Source organism: Saccostrea cucullata, unplaced genomic scaffold (assembly GCF_032062105.1).
Source record: "Saccostrea cucullata isolate Sc308-1 unplaced genomic scaffold, CSIRO_AGI_Scuc_v1 ctg3809, whole genome shotgun sequence".
In the NCBI taxonomy this organism is placed as follows: Eukaryota; Metazoa; Mollusca; class Bivalvia; order Ostreida; family Ostreidae; genus Saccostrea; species Saccostrea cuccullata.
In genome coordinates, this window is record NW_026926101.1 from 105,520 (window position 1) to 129,266 (window position 23,747).

Here is a 23,747-nt window from a genome sequence, read left to right on the forward strand (position 1 = left end):
TCCCTTTTCCTTTTCAATGAACGTTCAATAAATTCTAGATGCGCTTTAAAAGTTGGTGCACAGCACACAATCCTTTTTTTTTTAATTTGGTCATACCAAAAAATTTGTTTTTTGATGAAAAAAAATGAAAAAGGCAGTCAATAAAACATTTTAATAAAAGCAAAATCATAATGGTAGTTATTCTAAAAATCAATGAACAAACTTAAATTTGTTGAACATTTCTACTTTTATCTTTTAAAAACATGCAATCTTCCAAACTGTTAACATAACAGCTTGAACAGATTCATTATTCAAACAATACATGTATTTAACCTATTCCAAACAATTATCCCATGACGAAGAAGTACTGATAATATATTTTTTTAATACAAAAAGTCTAAGTCTTATAAATATACTCGTATTTACACCAATATCAGAATCATTCTTACTCGTAAAGCATAACAAATTCAAACATATATTATTGCAGTGATCCAAAGTAGAATGATGTGAAACTTAACAAAAATAAACTATATATATAATTATATCACTACAGCCTTATAAAACACCTTTGAAAATGCAAACGAACTTTTAAAGAATACAAACTTCTTAAGTTTTGTGTAATCTAACTGGATTAAATATGTAGAATAATTTTAAATGTAAGCTATTTAAAACATGTTGTCACCTATGATCCAAAACGGAAATATGATTATAGCAAACTTGTATTTTTATTGATTAAACATCAATTTATATGTTTTGGCAAGGCTGCGCTTAATATAAACTCATGATTTTCGCATACGAGACCTGTACTAGTGCACGGCTGTAGAGGTTTGGTTTTGGGGTAGGTATCATGTTGTGAATTTTGAATGTACTGGTGGGGAGGGGGGGGGGGGGTAAATAGAAGGTTGTCGTGTTGTAAATTGTGCATTTACCTCCCCCTATTAAATTTAAAATTTACAACATGAAATAGATATAATGAGTATATGAATGAAACTAATCCAGTTCAGGAAATGTTTTTGACAAGAAAATATTATGTACAGACTCATGAGAAATTATACATAGTATGACATAATCTAAGGTACTTGAATTTACCATAACAACGATGAAAAAAGGTCGAGCTTGGACTGCAGAGGTAAGAGATGTGTTTTGAGATGTTCCCTTAGGGAAACCTGTTTAAACCGGAAATTAGATGCATGGTTGGGGCATATTTTGGACTTGTTTTGGTATAAACCTCACGTTTCATAAATGATTATAGCAAATATTTTTTAATTAACATTTTTTCTACAACTTGTCATTAATTTTCAACAGATTTTTTTTTAAAAATGTACAACAGAATATTATAAATACTGCTAACCTTAAAGAGGGCTGCTACCCTTTATATTTAGAGTGGAGCTTGTAAGGTGTTTCTAGACAAGATTTTGCTGTAGGAAGCTCTGTTGAGTAATAGGTGTACATTAACATTTCCACTGAGTCACAATGGGGACCCTCCTTCTTGAGATAAAATTCACCGTTCTGAAACAGGCAGAAAAGTTTATTTCAAAGTCTGATTAACTGTATTTAAGCAAGAAATATCTTATTCAAATCTTTACATAAAGACTAAATACTTGAACAGTTATACCTGAAGTGTTACTTGTTTTAATATACATGTAATTTTGGAAGTTTTTACTTAAATTGATGTACATGCAGCTTAAGTAAATATCAATACTGACCTCGTTGGTAATTTTATATTTCTTTGGCATGTTTTCTGCAAATACAACCAAAACCTGCCAAAGCAAAATTAAATTTTAGACTCATATAATTATGCATATTTTTTGCAAGATCTATTTAACTTTTGTAGGGATTTTTCAGATAAAATGCTGTACAAACCTGTCCGCCATCTGCACCTGTTCGAACTAGATACACGCCATCCTCACCAATATTCCTTATAATTCTGTTTTAGAAATAAAAATAAATACTACAGATGAATGAAATATGTTTTTAATAAAGCTCATAGAAAAATAATAAACTTTTATTTTTCTATGATTGCAAATTTTTCATCCTATTTAAATTGTTTTTTTTTTTTTGGTTGTGTGTTTTTGTTTTTTTTTTGTTTTTTTTTTTTTTTTGTAAATTACAGATTTGGTTGAATCAAGATTTGAATAAAAAAAATTGAAATGCAATTAAGATGATTATAATAATTCACAAACACTACAAAAAGGTATGTAAAACACAGATATTGCAAATGATGACATTGAAATAACCCTTCTTTCATATATAATAACGCATACATGTACATTACATTTCACATCTCGAGACATATCAGCTGAATGCTACTCACTCTTGTGCCCTTTCCTTATCATCACCTTCGTAGTAAATATTACTCCAATAGTCCTCGCTATCTTCATCTTCATCATCCTATAGTAAACCATATTTCAAATATCGTGTAATCTTTAAGTATTATATTGCTACAGAAACCTTAAATGTGAAAGAAAAAATTAAAACGACAATTTTTTTGAAATAGCTGAAGGAATTATACTTAAATTTATTTGTATTTAATCCATATAAATTCCACATTCTCTGGAATCAATATTTCCTCGAATGAGATGATGTTAAAAAACATTTATGATGATTTTACAGAAGTAAGTATGTTTATTTTTAAGGTTTAGTCAAGGGTCAACATTTCGAAAAATTTATTTTACAAAAGCTCCAAAACTATGAGAGGTATAAAGGTAAAACTTTTACAGTTAATAGATATATCAATAATAAACGCATAGAAAGTATCATTTGAAAACAAATGCACTGTATTTTAAAAAATATACATTGTATTTTTTTGTGCACCTGCTTAATTCTGTCCTTTTTTGAAAACCATAATTGCAGATATGATATATGTTTATCAACGAAGGGCAAGTTGAATGTGAATAGTCTCTGAAAGGCTGTTATTGAAAGCATGACATGCATAAAGACAAGGCCCCTTTAAAATCGGCCATTTGCAATGTATTTTTAGTTTCAGATCTGAACATTTTGAAAAATAAACAAGAAAAACAACTTTCCAGAGGTTATCTAAGTCCAACTTGCCCTTCATTGATAAACATTTGTTGTTTCTGCAATGAAGGCTTTCACTAAAACCATGGGGTTAATAAAAAGTGTGTTTTTGAAAATATATGCTATTTTTTAAAAGAATTTTCCTTGTTATCAAGAGATATTTTCTATATTTGTTAATCAATGATGTATTTAAAAACTGTAAAAGTTTTAACTTTATAAAACACATACTAGTAGTTTTGGAGCTATTGTAAAAATCAATTTTTGTACAAATTGACCTTTGACGAAACCTTAAAGGCACCTGATCCCAGCCCTGGAAATTATAGGGGTCTTTTTTATGCCCTCTTCACATATTTTAATTATACAGAGATATTTAGATATCAATCACTGTTTGTTATTTTCATCTTTTATATTGAAACAATTCTAATATATTATAATTTCTTTGAAAAGAAAACCCATCTTTCTAACCTCCTCGTCTGCAGCTTTGATTTCGGCGATCCTTCTGTCAGAAACTGGAGTGTTTTCTTTATCTTTTGATCCTTTTCGCCTTCCTTTAGAGTGACTTAAAAGATACATAAAAATTCACCTCTGTTTCATTTATTATATTAAATGAAAAAGAACCAAAACAATACATAAATATACTGAACATATTTTTTTAGGAAATTGGGAAGTTCTGCTTATTTTGATTTTAATTTTGATGAGTGAAATTTTTAAAACGTTATTTACTTCTCCAGTAGTATGTCTTGCAGAAAATACTGAAATGATGAGTGCCAAATAAATTAAATAAAAAAGATTATTTAACAGTACGATAAAATCTTATTTTACACATTCTTGAATGTGATATTATACATTTGTAATTTCATTTAATTGCTTGCTTTCATCATCAATTTTAGTAAATACCCAAGCGTAACTAGTACTGCTCCATTTAGGATTTCAAAACTGGGTGTTCATTAATACTAAAATGTATTTAGAAAACATTATTATTATGATTAATGCTCACACAACTTTCTGCTGCAATGTATTCCTTATATTGTAACAATACTTTACAAAGTTGCTAGCATACAGAAATGACAAAAAGTGAGAGGGATAGTCTTTATCTTACCTGTTTGAAAGTGTCTCTGTTAACTCTTTCTGCAAAGCAGAAGCAGATAACTGTGAAATCTTTTAATGAAACTTACATAACTTTTAATATCACATACATTAATGGTTTGCTCAATTCTTAACCAGATTCTTCACCAGATATAGAAGAAATCATATAATATAAAACATAGGTAATCAGAGATTACAGAGCTCACCTTAACGAATGTTGTCTTTAAGTAAGCCAAAGTCACACAATTAACCAATAAAAAGTTTACATTCCGAAAATATTTAAGCAATTTTGATCTGATACTTTGAAATAGACCTACATAACAAATTTAAACTAGTTCTCTTTCATGAAAATGTAATCAAAATCCAGCATCTGAAGCAAATTTGAGAGTTTTCATCTCTTGATGCAACATTTGTGCAAGTTTGGTTTATACAATGTTATATAAGCCTTATAGTTTTTTCGTATTAGACCTGCACCCTTAACTTTACCTGGTCTATTATCTGAAAAATGTATGTCGAATTCAGCATCCGAAGCAAGCCCATTAGTGTGCATCCTAAGATGTATCGTCCATGCAAGTTTGTCATTATAGGGCTCATAGTTAATTGGAAATGAAACATGAATCTAAAACTAATATTTTCACTCATCCACAAAAAGTAGGACAGATTCAGCATCCGAAGCAAGCCCGGTAGTGTGCATCCTTAGATGTATCATCCATGCAAGTTTGGTCAACATAGGGCTTGTAGTTACTTAGAAATGAAACCTGCACCAAAAACTTTAACCTGTTCACTCAACCGGAAAATGTAGATCAGATTCAGCATCCGAAGCAAGCCCAGTAGTATGCATTCTTAGATGCATCATCCATGCAAGTTTGGTCAACATAGGGCTTATAGTACTCGGAAATGAGACCTACACCAAAAGCTGCACCAAAAAACTTTAACCTGTTCACTCAACCAGAAAATGTAGGTCAGATTCAGCATCCGAAGCAAGCCCAGTAGTATGCATTCTTAGATGCATCATCTATGCAAGTTTGGTCAGCATAGGGCTTATAGTTACTCCGAAATACCTGCACCAAAAACTTTAACCTGGAAATGTAGGACCTACACCAAAAGATGTGCATCCAAAAACTTTAACCTTTGAAATGAAACCTCACTCAACCAGAAAATGTAGGTCAGATTCAGCATCCGAAGCAAGCCCGGTAATATGCATCTTTAGATGTATAATCCATGCAAGTTTGGTCAATATAGAGCATAAAGTTACTTGGAAATGAAACCTACACCAAAAACTTTAACCTGTTCACTCAACCGCAAAATGTAGGTCAGAGTCAGCATCCGAAGCAAGCTCAGTAGTGTTCATCCTTAGATGCATTATCCATGCAAGTTTGGTCAACATAGGGCCTTGGAAATGAAACCTGCACCAAAAACTTTAACCTGTTCACTCAACTGGAAAATGTAGGTCAGATTCAGCATCCGAAGCAAGCTCGGTAGTATGCATCCTTATGCCTAGTCACATTTAAGCCGATGGTCGGGCGACTAAATTTTTCTGGTCTTGTGAAACCTCGGGCGACACGGAGCAGTCACATTAATTCCTAGGGACAAACTTGGACAAATAACAAAAAAATCTTTTTTCTTTGAATTCAGCAATATTTTTTCATAGATCTATATTCAGATAGGTGACGTGAGTAATGTTTGCAAGGCAAAGTTGAAAATGTGTGCAAAATTTTGTGTGGAATTGCATAAAAATGACAAATGGTGCATATCTAAGCAGCAAATAATACTTTAGATTTCTTTATATTTTACGGATTAATTATTCATGTTATTTCCGTTCAAAAAATTTATGTCAATCCATGCATCAAAATTTTGTTTGTGTTATGTATCCTTACTAGGTTAAATATTCACAAGTCGGCCAATCGTCGTCCGATCATCCTCTGAGCTACAGTTTGATTTTAAGCGTCGGCCATTTTAAACACCCTTATTGTCCAACGACGGACAACCGACTTTATAAACTGAATGGTCGGACGATGATCGAAGGTTGGTCGATGGCTAACTTCAATGAAGGAATCGGCCACCGACGCATAAAAAATTATAACCTGGACCGATGGACACAAAATTGGTCGGCCGACAACAAAAGAGGTCAACATCGGCCAAGACACCGGCCGATGAACTGACGACTGTCACCCGAAGACTCCCATTTTTGCTTCACAACCCGTCGGCCGTTGGTCGTTTTTGGAAATGTGACTGGGGTTTTAGATGTATCATCCATGCAAGCTTGGTCAACATAGGGCTTATAGTTACTTGGAAATGAAACCTACAAGAAAAACTGCACCAAAAATGTTAACCTGCTCCAGAAACATTAACCTGGTCATTCCTTTGCTGAAATTGCAGCATCTGAAACTTTGACTGGTACAATGAAACACACTATAACCATCTTCCATGCATGTCTAATCAATATAGGACATAGAAGTACTTTTAAAAAAAGAAAACTGCTCCAAAAAACTTAACCTTAACCTGGGACGCCGACGCCGACACCGACACCGACGCCGACACCGAGGGTATTACATAAGCTCCCCCAACTTCGTTGAGGTGAGCTAAAAATGTTGTATTTATGTTCTTCAAAGTCTGATATAAACCACAAAATGAATATTTTAACAGTACATAGAATCACAAAATAGAAGAAAAATGTTAAATTAACATTTGAACTTAAAATATGAAATTTTAACAGTATTTAGAATCAGAAAATCAATGAATACTGTTTGATTAATAGTTGAACTTGAGATATGTATAAATATTCGAGTCAATATGACTATTATTTCGTCTCAGTTTCCATCATTACTTTCTCAACATTATGTACAATTTGATTTCATGAGTCACAAGGCAAAACTTCCTAACAACATTTTTTTAACGATATATGTATAACGATATATCAAGGTATACTTTACATGTACTTTAGCCGCCGCGTCCATGGATTCTTTTCGTTTGCCCCTTTCTCTTTGTTCATTTTCTGGAGAGAGAAAAATACTTATAAAAAGATGCATGTAAGCTTTTTGCTTCAATCATTATTAAAACTAAAAAATCTTGTCCAATTTTTCTAATGGCTATTGGGTTGAATTAATGAATTTGATTTTGGAAAGAATATAGCATAAGAAAGTACCGTTCTGGAAATATGAAGTCAATAATTTTTTTCTAGTTTCTTAGTTTGCAACAGAAAAGCTTAAAATAATTAACTTATCAAATTCTCCCAAAATGAAATAGAGAATAGTGTTTACAGTCTTCCCTCACTTTAAATTCAGGATATGCAGTGAATATCAAAATCTTTTATTTGCTTGTTTGAAAAAGCATGTTTTATATCAACTTTTTGGGCAATGCATTGTGCCTACTTATAATTAATGTTTTACAAAGTTGATGAAAATAAGGAAATTGCACATGTTAATCACGTCGTGATTGTCAATTTACAAGGTCAAATAAAAAAAATTATCAGAAAATGAAATGATCAGAAAGCATGGCCATGTTTTAATTTTTCGCAACAATTATATTTTTCAGATTTTTTTTTTTTTTTTGGTTGAAAAAGGTACCTTCTTCTTTAAAAAAAACATTTAAAGGTAATTCAGTTCTCTGTTATTTGCTTTGGGAAAAAAATCTGCACTTTGTAATATAAAGATTCTGTAACAGCCCTATTATATATTCAGTGGTATTAAAATGTTATAGAAAGAATGATTGGGTCTACATTTAGCCACATTATGGTTAACCCAAAATATCTATCTCATCATAACATAATTTGGGACTATGAAGATTGTGTGAGCCTCTTCAATTATTTCAATATAAAGGAGGAATCGCAGGTTACAGGTGGGTCCTCCAAGAAAAATATGGACGTATGGAAGGGGAAGACGGAAGGACTTCTAATCTCATTTATATACTCCCACTTTTTAGGTGGGGAGATACTAGTAATTACAAAAAATTCATCAGTCCTTCAATGCTTTTGGAAATATCTGGAAAGAGTTATATTAAAAATACAGAACATTGAATATTTGGTGTAATCTACATTTTCTGAAATTCGCAATCATTGTTCTTTATTGCATAATTACAATGTATCATTATTCAAAAGATAAATTTATGCACTGAGATCAAATTTGTGTCAGAATCATCTCAACTTGAGTTTTTTTGCATTGTTTACTCACTGACCTTTAACTGGTTGAGACGTGTCTGCCTGCCGTCGGGGAGGGACTGACGGTTTGTTCTCCTCCTCGGGTAGAGGGGCTGGGGGTCTTTCTTTGTATGCATCCTTTCCCTGCTTCCTTGGGGGAGGGGGAGCGGGTACAGAGATATCCTCATCATCTGACACTACAAAATGGAATACAGCATACAACAATAATTCTCCAGTTGTACTGGTGTTACTTTTATTTGTATTATAGTTTCTTTTTTATATTGTTAACAATGCTTTTACAAATTTTCACAATTTACTTGAATAAATGACATGTTTCCGCTTCTACACGATGTTATTGGTTTTTTCCTACTTCAGCATGAACCAAACTCGGCTGTTTGGCAGGAGAACAATGGAACGTAAATTGCGTTTATCATGTTTATAGCGAAGCAAAAGTGTCCATCCTGGTCTCTTTGTTATAAGTATATTTCTGCAGTATAATTCTACAGTGTAGTGATAAACGTTTTGCATACCATCATCTTTTCCTTTGAGTTTGAATTTCAGAGCGTAGTCATTGGTTGCTTTGAAGGCATTAGTGTCACCGTAAATGTCAGTTTCTATTTCCTGATACGTCATAGATTTTTCGTCCTCTTCTGCAGCCTTCATTTCTCTTTCAGCTTTCCTAAGAAGAAAATAACAGCCATTATTATCTTACTTGAATTGATCTTAATTACAGATAATGAAGTTTAATATTTTAGCGAATGAAATTCATATAAAAATTGTCAAAAATAAATATTTAATAACTATTAAGAAGAGCATATCATTTTATTTATTTTCACTCTTATTTTGAAAACATGTAAACATGGTAAATGCCATCTTAATTATCTATACTTTTTTATTCTTTTCATATAAATATACATACATATGGTTTATATAAAATGTATAATTTCACGTACTTATGCATATAATAATAATTATCTGCTTTCTGTCCATTAGCTTTCATTAGCTGACTTTTTATACGCCTCATCCATTCCTATTCAAAAAAAGCACAGGACATTCTTTATTGACCTGTTCCAAAAAATATAATAACATATACTTTTAATCTATATTTTAATTTGTACAGTGAAAGAAATAGTCACTGAGACTTCGGCAAATGTACCAATGTACAGCTCTGCAAAGTAATTTAAGTTTTTGTTTTTTTTAATGAAAGTATTAAATAACAAAAAATGTATTTTCTTTCCGCGAATTCAAAAGACCGCGATTTGCTACAAATTGAACAACTGCAATCCTTTCCGACCGCGATGCTGACCTGTGTATAACCTAGATAAACCTAAATTTCTTTCCTTGAACAGCACGTAAGATTGTTTTGATGCGGATTAAGGTAGTCCAATCCTCGAATACATAAAATTAGCAATTAAGTAATCAAAAATACTCATTAAAGTATCTCTGAATCCACAAAGTAAAGTAAATTTATCCACAGTATTTCTTTAAAGTTAAATATTAAAGTTTATCATATTATATAGGGAAAATTGTCAAATCTCAAATATTTTTGCAGAAAAATTCGAATATCAACAATGCATTTTCTAATTGCAAATTGATCATCAAATATATTTTAGATTAAAAAACGATAGGTATCCAGACATTCATAGAAATTGTCATGATTTTTATACTTATTTTTTATTTTTGTCTTCTATTTCCATCGTGAATTGTATAATACATAGTGTGAAAGGCTTTTGCTATCATAGCAAGACACCACAAATCACTTCTCATTTCATTTCATGCATATAAGCATTGGTATCTAAGGCTGGATTCAAGAAAAAATAATTTCTTCAAAAAATTATTAATTTTTTCTCCTTTTATAGGGTACAAATGTAAACTTTTATAAGACCTTTTCTAAGACATTCAAAGACCTTGAATCTTATAAAGATGAAAAAATTTCATTTTCAAGCTTCATTTTGGTGCATTTCGAATTAAATATTTAATTTTTGGAGTTATCCTTCCTGGCTGAGGATCGGAAATCCTTAATAAATAGAATTCCCTCTGTGTCATTTAACTTGCCTTCATTTCTTTTTCCGAACCAGCAGCGAAATAGTAAGTTTTATACTCTGGGTCGGCATGAACAACTTTGAAGGCGAAGGGGGCCACTTTGGGTGAGATTTTCTCTTGGGCTCGGGCAACTCTGAAATACAAATGCATGCACTACACTTACATAGAAAAGAGAAAGTGTGTACTAATACATCTTTGCTAGGTGAGGGTTTCTGATACGTTGCTCTCCTCATGGAGAGTGGCGTATCAGAAACCCTTGGCTAGCGAACATGGCACTAATATATCAAATACAATTTATCATTGAGTCAAATGCTGACTGAAGTTATTCATACTAAACTGAAAGTCCATTTAGTTGATAATACACTGAATTGACGACGGATTTTCCTGTTATTTCCTGATCATGACAAGGTGCACTCGGCGGGTGTAACCAGTTGGCAGGGGATGCTTACTCCTCCATGGCACCTGATCACACCTCTGATGTTTAAGAGGTCCGTGTTTACTCTGATCCTATTTTTGTATTGTTTTGTGGACTTTTGATCTGACTGTTCGTCATCTCCATATGTTTTATCAATAGGTGGTTAATTGCGTTAGAGAAGTTGAATAATAATATCACTTTTTGTACATATAAAATTTAAGCGCATTTTTTTCAGAGATAATCTTTTTTAGAGTTATTTTTGAAATGTTTCCTCAAGTTTAAATGTTTATCATTTATATAATATATAATAAAACTTGCAGTTTTCATTTAGAGAGAGTATTCTGTAAATCAAACTGCTGTACAATGTATTGTTAAGTTCATCAAAGTACTACATGTAGTAAAACTATATCATGGGCGTCGGAAGCAAATTGAAAGCGGGGGGGGGGGGGGGCTGAAAGTGGGGAGGAGGGCTAAACCAATCAAAGAAAAGCTAAACCCCATTTTTTTAATGCCTATATTATTTCTTATCTTTACAAAAATGTGAGAGCGGGCTAACCCACACCTCCTAACCCCCTCCCCAGTTCCGACGACTATGTTTACTAAAAAAAATAACACCTTGCTTACGAGTTTAATCCATTACATGCAAGTAGATTAACTTCATACTTAGCGTTAATATTCATAGAATGAATACTTTTTCAAAGGTCCTACTTACGTGTTATACCCATAGAATGCAAATAAGCTTCACGTACGTGTTATACCCATAGGATTAAATTAGCTTTACATACATGTTATACCCATAGAATGTAAATGAGCTTAAAAGTACGTTTTATATCCATAGAATGTAAAGCTTTACCTACGTGTTATACCTAGAGAATGTAAATTGACTCTAAAGTTACGTACGTGTAATACCATAAAATGTAAATTAGCTTTTCGTACGGGATATACACATAGAATGTAAATTAACTTTAAAGTTACGCACATTTCATAACCATAGAATGTAAATAAACTTTAAAGTTACGTACGTATTATACCCATAGAATGTAAATTAACTTTAAAGTAACGTACGTGTTATACCCATAGAGTTAAATTAGCTTTAAAGTTACATACGTATTATAACCATAGAATGAAAATTAGCTTTAAAATTACATACGTGTTATACCTACAGAATGTAATAAGCTTCACGTACGTGTTATACCCATAGAATGTAAATTAGCTTTACATACATGTTATACCCATAGAATGTAAATGAGCTTTAAAGTTACGTAGGTGTAATAGCCATGGAATGTAAAGCTTTACATATGTGTTATACCCATGGAATTTAAACTATCTTTAAAGTTACGTACATGTAATACCCAGAGAATGTAAATATTAAGCTTTACGTATGTGTTATATCCATAGAATGTAAATTAACTTTAAATTTACGTAAGTGTAATACCCATAGAATGTAAATGAGCTTTACGTACGTGTTATACCAATAATATGTTAATTAGCCATAGCCATAATAGCCATAGCCATAGAATGTAAATGAGCTTTAAAGTTACGTACGTGCTTTACCCATGGAATGTAAAGCTTTATAACGTATTATACCCATGGAAAGTAAATTATCTTTAAAGTTACGAACATGTAATACACATAGAATGTAAGTTAGTTCATGTACGTGTTATACCAATATAATGTAAATTAGCTTTACATATGTGTTATACCAAAAGAATGAAGTTATCCTTAAAGTTACGTACATGTAATACCCATAAAATATAAATAAGCTTTACATACGTGTTATACCAATACAATGTAAATAAACTTTAAAGTTACATACGTATTATACCTATACAATGTAAATTAGCTTTAAAGTAACGAACATGTTATATCCATAGAATGTAAATAAGCTTTTGCTCGTGTTATAACCATAGAATGTAAATAACTTTAAAGCTACGTACGTATTATACCCATAGAATGTAAATTAACTTTAAAGTTACGTAGGTATTATACCCATAGAATGTGAATTAGTTTTACGAACATGTTATGGCCATAGAATGTAAATTAACTTTAGAGTTACGTACGTAAGATACCCATAGAATGTTAATTAGCTTTAAAGTTACGTACGTGTTATACCCATAAAGGGTGAACTTCCCCGCCGGTCGGGTACTGTATTCATTTTTAAAATAATAAATACAACCTCCACTGAGAACCATGTAAATCTGGGGCCCTGTAAAAGGAGTTAGTCAAGGCTTATGATTTTTTTAAATAAATGCATTTATGGTGAAATATAATTTTTTTTATCTAAATTATAGAATTAATACTGTGTATTTTGATAACAGATAATATTATAAATGTAAAGTAGAGAGAAAGAGGGGGGCTCACATCTAAATTTTCCTAATCTGCTAATAAAGCTCTGCTTTCTTAACCAACCACTGTGACTGTAGTCCTCCAATAAAAGATCCTGACAACCTTTAAAAAAAATCACAAATACATTTATGGTATCCATCCAATCGGAACATCACTCGGCCTTTTCCGTCAAGTCTCGGCTTGAAGGAAAAGGGATTGGGTATCCACCGTGACTTCTTTTAGTCTCCAAACCATTAGGTACATATTTCTCTTACTAATTTATAATTTTCAGTTTAATTCGTCGTGTTTTCATTAAGAATTTTAAAAAACAAGAGGCCCAGGGGCCACATCGCTCACCTGAGCAATTGGCTATGAAAAAACACAGATCAGATCAGAACTGAAAGTAAACTAGGGGGGGGGCTTGAATTTTACACCCTCCCCAGGGGGTCATGATTTGAACAAACTTGAATCTACACTACCTGAGGATGATTCCACATGAGTTTCATCTTTCCTGACCCAAAGGTTCTTGAGAAGAAGATTTTTTAAGATTTTTCCTATATATTCCTATGTAAAACTTTGCTCGGCCATTTTGGCCCCACCCTACCCCCGGGGGGTCATGATTTGAACAAATTTGAATCTACACTACCTGAAGATGATTCCACATGAGTTTCATCTTTCCTGGCCCAGTGGTTCTTGAGTAGAAAATTTTTAAAGATTTTTCCTATATATTCCTATGTTAAACTTTGATCGGCCATTTTGGCCCCACCCTACCCCCGGGGGTCAAGATTTGAACAAACTTGAATCTACACTACCTGAGGATGATCCCACGTGAGTTTCATCTTTCCTGGCCCAGTGGTTCTTTGAGAAGAAGATTTTTTAAGATTTTCTCTTTATATTCCTATGTAAAACTTTGATCGGCCATTTTGGCCCCACCCTAGCCCCAGGGGTCAAGATTTGAACAAACTTGAATCTACACTACCTGAGGATGATCCCACGTGAGTTTCATCTTTCCTGGCCCAGTGGTTCTTTGAGAAGAAGATTTTTTAAGATTTTCTCTTTATATTCCTATGTAAAACATTGGTCGGCCATTTTGGCCCCACCCTAGCCCCAGGGGTCATGATTTGAACAAAATTGAATCTACACTACCTGAGGATGATCCCATATGAGTTTCATCTTTCCTGGCCCAGTGGTACTTGAGAAGAAGATTTACAAAGATTTTTCGTATATATTCCAATGTAAAACTTTGATCATCCATTGTGGCCCGCCCTACCCCCTGGGGTCATGATTTGAACAAATTTAAATCTACACTACCTGAGGATGATCCCATATGAGTTTCATCTTTCCTGGCCCAGTGGTTCTTGAGAAGATGATTTTTAAGATTTTTTTCTATATATTCCTATGTAAAACTTTGATCGGCCATTTAGGCCACACCCTACTCCGGGGGGGGGGGGTCATGATTTGAACAAATTTGAATCTACACTACCTGAGAATGATCCCACATGAGTTTCATTTTTCCTGGCCCAGTGGTTCTTGAGAAGAAGATTTTTAAAGATTTTTCCTATATATTCCTATGTAAAACTTTGATCGGCCATTTTGGCCCCACCCTACCCCCGGGGGTCATGATTTGAACAAATTTGAATCTACACTACCTGAGGATGATCCCACATGAGTTTCAACTTTCCTGGCTCAGTGGTTCTTTGAGAAGAAGATTTTTAAAGATTTTTTCTATATATTCCTATGTAAAAATTTGATCGGCCATTTTGGCCCCACCCTACCCCCTGGGGTCATGATTTGAACAAACTTGAATCTACACTACCTGAGGATGATTCCACATGAGTTTCATTTTTCCTGGCCCAGTGGTTCTTGAGAAGAAGATTTTTTGAAAATGCCATTAATTTTTCTCTAATTCATAATTATCTCCCCTTGGAAAAGGGCCTGGCCCTTCATTTGAACAAACTTGAATCCCCTTCACCCAAGGATACTTTGTATTAAGTTTGGTTGAAATTGGCCCAGTGGTTCTTGAGAAGAAGATGAAAATGTGAAAAGTTTACAACGACGACTACGACAACGACGACAACGACAACGACGACAGACAACGGACAAATTGTGATCAGAAAAGCTCACTTGAGCCTTTGGCTCAGGTGAGCTAAAAAATGCAAGATTAGTAAAATTAAGAAGTGATATGATATGACTGTTTATTTTGATGAATTTAGAAAGGGTTATTACATATGATAAAATATACAATTCAAATTGACTTCTTTCAGAAAATCTGTTATCTCTCCGATTTCTCTATCGTTTTTTTATTTCGTAATATGTTAAAGAATCCATATATTACCTATATTATCTAAAGGTTGAGGAATTTTTCCGTCCGACATTTTTGTTCCTTTCTTCACATTCTTGATATATAAATTACCTGCAAAAGAAATTTAAAAAGTTAAAAGTAGGAAGGGGTCTTTATTGTAAAACATCTTAACCTAAACCCCATCGCAGTAACTAAATCAAATTAAAATTTGCTGCGAGGAACAGATCTAGAAAGGTATGCAATCGGAACATCACTCGGCCTTTTTCGTCAAGTTTTTTCTCGACCTGACGGAAAAGGCCGAGTGATGTTCCGATTGGAAATGTATGATTGCTCATCTTTAGGGGTACCCCAAAGAGATTGATGATGAATGTCACTTCCCAAGCTTAATACATATCTGATATTCACAGGCACCTGACGTAACTTATTTTTCTTTGTATTATATATAGGTAGATGGTTTTTATACCCCCCGCAAACGAAGTTTGGGGGGGTATATAGGAATCACCTTGTCCGTCTGTCTGTCTGTCTGTCTGTCCGTCTGTCCGTCTAGCTGTCTGTCCGTCTGTCTGTGCAATCGTGTCCGGTCCATATCTTTCCTACAGAGGGACATTAGAATCTACTACTCCACACTAAGATTGCCCATGACCTAAGGGTGTGTCATGACCATGACCCAAGGTCATTAGGGGAAGTTCAAGGTCACTGGAAGAAAAATTTCATAATTCGTGTCCGGTCCATATCTTTCTTATGGATAAACTTGGTAGGTTCTCTTTACACACAAAGATTGCCCACGACCCAAGGGTGTGTCATGACCTTGACACAAGGTCATTTGGGGAAGTTCAAGGTTACTGGAAGAAAAATTTCAAAATTCATGTTTGAGACATATCTTTTATGGATAAACTTGGTAGGTTCTCATTTCACACAAAGATTGCCCATGACCCAAGGGTGTGTCATGACCTTGACCCAAGGTCATTTGGGGAAGTTCAAGGTCACTGGAAGAAAAAATTTCATAATTCGTGTCTGGTCCATATCTTTCTTATGGATAAACTTGGTAGGTTCTTATTTCACACAAAGATTGCCCATGATGCATGGATGTGTCATGACCTTGACACAAGGTCATTTTGGGAAGTTCAAGGTCACTGGAAGAAAAATTTCATAATTTGTGTCCAGTCCATATCTTTCTTATGGATAAACTTGGTAGGTTCTCATTTCACACAAAGATTGCCCATGACCGAAGGGTGTGTCATAACCTTGACCCAAGGTCATTTTGGGAAGTTCAAGGTCACTGGAAGAAAAATTTCATAATTTGTGTCCGGTCCATATCTTTCTTATGGATAAACTTGGTAAGTTCTCATTTCTCTCAAAGATTGCCCATGACCCAAGAATGTTTCATGACCTTGACCCAAGGTCATTTTGGGAAGTTCAAGGTCACTGGAAGAAAAAATTTCATAATTCGTGTCTGATACATATCTTTATTATGGAAAAATTTACTTCTGAAAAACCCAGCGGGGGGTATTTTGTCCCGTTTGGACAGTTCTAGTTTTTTTTTCAACTAAAAGAAAAATAAGTAACGTACGCCAGGTGCCTGTGCTGATATTGTACAATGTTCTTTTGTTTTCTTGTGTGAAAGAAAAGCTATGTAAGCTTTCCTCTCTTCATTATTTCAAAATCTAATTTATTACTCTTTGTTAGCTTTGTCACGTACAGGAAATGAAAAGACCCTTGCGACCGCTATTTGGACTTCTTTGGAATTCTTTGATTGTGTTTAAATTTCGTTATTGCTATTTGAACATAAAAGTAACCATTAACGGTCCCTCACACGATGTATGTTCACGATTAACTAAACCTCTTAAAAAAGGAAAACTACTGAAACATGTTTGAAGCCCTTGCGCCTCGTTAAAATTGATAAAAAGACAGCTTTGTTTACAATTCCATATACTTTATTGATATTCCTTTTCGATGATAGAGAGTGCATTCCAAGTTTTCTCATCCAAAGAGCTAAATATTAAATTGAAATCTTGTATTTTTGATTTTAAAAATGTTAATAAAAAGATCGGATCCACATTCAACGTGTGTTTTCTCTTGGGCATTTGTAAGAACTTAAGGCAATAGATAGGTATCTGATAGAAATATTAGTCTCGTATTCATTTTCTTTGTCAGAATTCAATAAAAAAAAATGTGAGGTATAAATGTTTAGTGTCCTGACAATGTCTTTCCGTGTCAATCTGGCGTTTTTATATCATTTTAAACACAGCATCAATATATTTTGCTTTCCCCACAAACAATCGACCAGTAAGACTGCATAAGTTAAATATTTCCTGCATGTTAATTTACTTTTTTAATTTCTGAATCCATCTGAAAACTTTCCACATATCAAAAATCATATCTTAAATGAGTTCTCGGCGATTTATATTAAGAAGCCCATTTTTCATATACGCTTCTTGGTAGATAACATTTTTATAAAAAAAAAAAAAATTTAACATGCTTATTTAAGAAGTGATTTTTTTGCGAGGATAATAGGAAAATTTCCTGGGTTTTAGTAATTAGGGGCTCTTCAATTGATCTATTAAACTATAAATTAAATACTTGCGTAACTACATTTACTGCATTATTCATAATATCATACTAAACATCGAGATTTGACACAGTTTAGTCACTTCAGACAGTGACGGTATTTCTGTCCGTTGGAGGAACGGAAGCTTGTGGGTCTGGGACTGTATAAAGCATTTCAGAGAAAAAGATTTGTAACACAGAAAATTTTAAAAGGAACATCCGTTGACCTACATTTACTTTTTTTTCTTGTCGGATGTGTTGTATTACTTTTTCAAGGGCTTTAGTTAATTCAAATAAAATAATGTATATGTATACGATAATTTTAACTGTGAAGTGCCCATTGGTTAACTTACTTGCACTTTGAATTAACATTATAATTTTCTGTTTTTACAGAGATCCTGACAATCTACATGTTGTATGCGTAATTGTTTTCATTTTTTTTTTTATTTCCTTATATAATACTTGTCTTGTTCATAATTGACGAAAATCAATGCAAAATAGTGAATAGTAGCAAGGGTGGTGCCCCCCCCCCCCTTCCCCACAACCCCGCCCATCCACTTTTTGGAGAATAGTTTTTTTCCTCTGCTTTTGATATGAAATTTTTGTTTGATTTAATATTCATACAGGAAGGAAGGGACTTGATTGTTTTGTTATACCCCCCGGTTGAAAAGCTTGAGGGTATACAGAAATTGGTATGTCCGTCCGGCCGGCCGTCTGTCTGTTACGCTTTGGGGTACCAATCTCTTATCTGAAACTCCTCTCATTCCACTGAATGATATTTGAAGAAACTTTCACATAATCTTTATTACATATTGCCATTGTCCATCTCCCATTTTACTATTTGATCCGACAAAGATTTTGGGTTTACCATAGCAAAACATAGACACTGCCATTTTATACATATGGGAGGCGGATGTATCATTTAGTGAGCTCATTGCTCACAGAACCTATAGTTTCAATTAGAATTCTTCTTTCCGTTTGACAACTTTTTGAAGGAAATGCTATCTTTTTCGTACGGCCCTAACAGAAAGAGGAAATTGTCGAGAGCATTCCTCTTAAGAAAAATATCCAATTAAATTACTCATTCTAGCTTATACATAAGGCATGTGTATTGCTTTTATTTTTAAGTTATGCATATAAATATGAAGAGAACTTCATTCGAGTGTATGCATACATGTACATGCTTGTCAGACTAGAATACAGGGAAGTACTTGGTATATGCAGGTTTTATGCCACATTTTTGTAGTATGCTTCGAACTTTGAAGAGAAGGAGATAGGGTTATCACAAACCTCCATTCATGTTTCACGATGTTATAAAATGCGATTTTGGATATTTAAATAGTTGGGGCTTTCACAATTTGTTTTTGGTTTTTATAACATCTTTGTGCTTGTTGTGGACTGATTTTGTATTTGTTCTTCAAATATATATATATATATATATATATATATATATATATATATATATATATATATATATATATATATATATATATATATATATATATATATACCGTATAACCACGGGCACTGGAAGTTAATGTAAATATATAGTAAGTGTATGTATAAAGAAAGAAGGGTAGGACACTCTTTTTGAGGCAAATTCGGGTTTGGGGTGTTGTAGGCCTTTCTCAGAAAACTTGACGCGATTAATCGTTCAGATGTAACTTACTTTAAATATATTTACTGTTTCGTTCCGCTTCAATGTCCTCCCTTCGAAGAAAAAGATGTTTTTATACCCCCAAGTGCCTAAGAATTTCGCTAGACTGCCTTACTTCCGCTTTATCCAAACTGAATAGAAAGCTAAGTTCTGATTGGTCAATGTCATACACATATTTTTTATATACTATACTAATATTCTTCATTATTCCTAGAAATTATTTGTGAAAAGGCTAAAATATATTAACTGCAACTAACTCTTCAACAAACGTTGAATATACCATGACAAATAAATTGTTTTTTGCTTCATGTATATCCATCTGTCTAAATTTTATTTTATTGTTGACCAATCAGAACTTACCTTTCTATTCAGTTTGGATAAACCGGATGTAAGGCAGTCTAGCGAAATTCTTAGGCACTTGGAGGTATAAAAACATCTTTTTCTTCGAAGGGAGGGCATTGAAGCGGAACGAAACAGTAAATATATTTAAAGTGTTATATGCGAACGATTAATCGCGTCAAGTTGTCTGAGAAAGGCCTACAATACCCCAAACCCGAATTTGCCTAAAAAAGAGTGTCCTACCCTTCTTTTTTTATACATACACTTACTATATATTTATATCAACTTCCAGTGCCCGTGCGTATAACGGGTATTTTCTGCGGTTGGAATTTTTTGCGATTTAACCCCTAAAAGGTAGCAAAGTAATTTCTGCGTTTTCAATTTCTGCGGTTGCACTTTACCGCAAAAAAAATATTTACGGGGTGTATAGGATCATCAAACTCTAAGATTTATTTGAACACTGCAATTACTACGTTTTTTGTCAATTCATTCAGGCACATGAATGAAACGTGCATGAGAACAGGCATTGCGCTATTAAACTACTAGCTTTTAGTCACTCTTTGTAAAATTATGCCTAGTCCTGGAATTAATTATTGTAGTAACAGAACTTGTCCACCCAAACAATAATTTAAAATCTTTATTCTAACACCGCAGTCGTTCATTAATATGATCTATCAAAATAATTTTAAAAAGTATATAGATAATGATAATAAATACCCCCAAGCCATAATCTAAAATGCACTTAAAATTAATTGCCATCAAAATTAATTCGGGAGTTTCATTCTAAACTTAAACAATCACACGTGTCATGCGCATTGAGGTGTAACTAATACTGTCAGACGTCTGATTTGAATGAAATTTACGAGACAAACCATGTTGTAAACACAAGCAGTAATCACGGTCTCAAGACAAAACACAAAATTGAAAAGTGGAAAATAAGAAAGAAAGAAAAGCTGTCATATTTTGTTTGCAGCTATCGGAGTTTCGATGTCACCCGAATTTTCTCGCAAACGAAGACAGGACCATGCGTGAGTCTGCAGACACACCACTTATCATACTTGCATGTATAAAATACCTTAAGTCATATTAAAAATATTTTGCGATTGTAATTTTTGCGAATTTATTCTATCCGCAAAAATTAAAAAACCGCAGAAAATACCAGTTATATATATATATATATATATATATATATATATATATATATATATATATATATATATATATATATATATATATATATATATATATATATATATATATAAAATCTAGATATAGTATATATATATATATATATATAATATATATATATATATATATATAATAAATATATATATATATATATATATATATAATAGATATAGATATAGATAGAAGAATAGATATAGAATAATGAAGGATATAGAATAGGTATAGTACATGTACAGAATAGGTATAGAAATAGAATAGGGATAGAATAGATATAGATAAGCCATAGATATTGAATAGATATATAATAGAATATGATTATATAATAGAATATATGTAAAACAATTTACTCGTGTTCAGGGAAAGACAGATATGGTTATTCTTAGCACTATATATTTTTCAGCCTTCTTTATACGAGAGTTGAAATTATGTAATTTAAGGTTATATAGAGTTATTTATTAAAAACATAATCCACTCGAGATATCATATTCACAAAATTTAAATACATCTACATAAAATACATTCTATAACGCAAAATCAAAATTATAGCAATCTACTCATGAGAGAAAATCGTTCACGTTTTATCAAAGGTTCACTCTTCATTGTCTAGATAAAACACTTGTTATCTTTTTGTATATTTTTTTAATATTTGAAAACATCATGCTTATCACAAACCATTCAAATCCTCCACTTTATCAATGCGATTAAAATCAGCTGTTCTGATACGCTACCGCTTACAAACGATTTCCGATAGGAAGTATGTAGTATATGTACGTATCAGAACAGCTGATATTTTAACCAGATTGTCTAATGTATTTGGAATTTTAAATAAAACAAGAGATAGCATTTGTCACTGATAGATGTTTCTTTCATGTACACTTTAAGGGTTCTTATCTTTATCCAAATCACAGAATATAATTTGAAAAAAGTGAATTCCAACTTTCTTAGCAATGTTTCAACAACCGCTGTATATTGTATACATCTTTTCATGGTTAGTTCAGTGAAACCGTCATCTACCTTGACATTTTATTTGCTTCGAAAAGAATATGTTGACTTTTCACATATTTTTCCCTCAATTTATTGAATGTTTTAAAAAACAGTGTATCATACTTTCAATTGTTATTGTATTATCATGCAGTGTGGTCGAGTTTATCAGTCGATTAGAAGTCAGTGAAAAAAGGCAAAGAAATATACTTGGAAATTATTTCCTTAAAGTTAATTCACCAGTTTTAATTTTTTTATAATAATGAAGAAATGCAGTCTCCATACCTTGGATTTTTCTTGAGTTTGGGAGTCTCAGGTATATGTTAGCCTACACCTTTTGGAAGTTTGTTTTTCGTTTTATTCTTAAATGAAAGTACGTAAATTTGAAAAGAATTCATAAAAAAGAGATAAAACAGATAGAGGCAGAAATAAATACAGAGAGAGAGATACAGAGAGAGACAGAGATAGATATATAGATACAGACAGACAGACACACAGATAGAGGTAGAAATAAATACAGACAGAGAGAGATACAGACAGAGAGTCAGAAACAGACAGACAGTCAAAAGCAGTGATTCAGAGACAGTAAAAAAGACAGAGACATAACCTGAGAAACAGAGACAGACATAGATAGATATATACAGTTGTACATACTGTACAGACAGACAGACAGATAGAGGCAGAAATAAATACAGAGAGAGACAGATACAGACAGACAGATAGAGGCAGAAATAAATACAGAGAGAAATACAGACAGAGATAGATACAGACAGACAGACACACAGATAGAGGCAGAAATAAATACAGAGAGAAATACAGACAGAGAGTCAGAGACAGACAGACACACAGATAGAGGCAGAAGGAAATGCAGACAGAGAGAGAAACAGAGAGACAGACAGTCAAAGACGGAAAGAAATACAGCTAGAGAGTCAGAGACAAATATCAGTCAAAAGCAGTGATTTAATTAGAGACAGAAATGGAAATGAAGAAGGAAATGAAAGAATAAATATAGAAAGGGGGAGGAACCAAAAGAGGATAGAAAATAAAACAGAGACAAGAGGCTACTTGGAGACTTTTTTATGCAGCATGTTTAGTGTACTGACAGTTGTACATGTTGGACATTCATTGCTTTTTATTTTTCAGATATTATTAATATACAGAGGGATCGATTGCACTATGTTTAAACAAAGTAAATATGGGTGTTAAATGGGGAATGGGGACCTTGATGAGATGTGAAGAAAGAAAAGAAAATATTGTGATATTTTCGTTATCAGTATAGTCCCCGCGCCACCCCCCCCCCCCCCGGGAGGTAGAGGCCATTGCACTTTGAACACTGGTGACCTTACAGCCAGATTTTACTTATGACCTGTCACTGAAATGATACATTAAAGATTAGTAACCCTAATTGACCTCTTGTAAGCAGGGGGACAGCCTACTTTAACAATAATTACATTTAGAAAGACTGTAAATAAAATATTGGGAATGTAAACAAGAGACGTCATAAGTAGTGTGCTCAATAATAAATATACACTTACAATAAATCAGTCAGCTCTTGGTGTGTCACCTTGCACAGTCCAGAATTTGTAATCGTTACACTTTCGCAGTAGGTAGTACCATATCAGGATTTAGTACGGTATAATTCATACTTTCGGATTACTTTTAAACAAGGAAGTGATTTTTTTATTTCACATATGTACGTGTATGGAGTCTCTTAAACGTTTTATCCGCAAGG

At 33.0% G+C, this 23,747-nt stretch overlaps 1 protein-coding gene across 2 annotated transcripts; it reads right to left on the minus strand.

Annotated features, from left to right (window-relative positions):
- Window positions 1-1,293: 1,293 nt before the first annotated feature.
- LOC134270780 (SH3 domain-binding protein 2-like) lies at window positions 1,294-23,747 on the minus strand. Of its 2 annotated transcripts, none has more exons than XM_062753029.1 (15): window positions 23,551-23,747; window positions 15,337-15,414; window positions 13,038-13,124; window positions 12,780-12,882; window positions 10,274-10,394; window positions 9,172-9,248; window positions 8,749-8,897; window positions 8,257-8,415; window positions 7,023-7,078; window positions 4,097-4,125; window positions 3,463-3,556; window positions 2,294-2,370; window positions 1,843-1,906; window positions 1,686-1,739; window positions 1,294-1,488 (listed from the first exon to the last, which is right to left on the minus strand). In XM_062753029.1, the coding sequence occupies exons 2-15, from the start codon at window positions 15,374-15,376 to the stop codon at window positions 1,345-1,347; spliced, it is 1,254 nt and encodes a 417-aa protein (XP_062609013.1). In that variant the 5' UTR covers window positions 15,377-15,414; window positions 23,551-23,747; the 3' UTR covers window positions 1,294-1,344. The 2 variants fall into 2 exon arrangements, with proteins under 2 accessions (XP_062609013.1, XP_062609012.1); XM_062753028.1 differs by having other exon boundaries at window positions 1,298-1,488; window positions 7,017-7,078; window positions 23,551-23,746.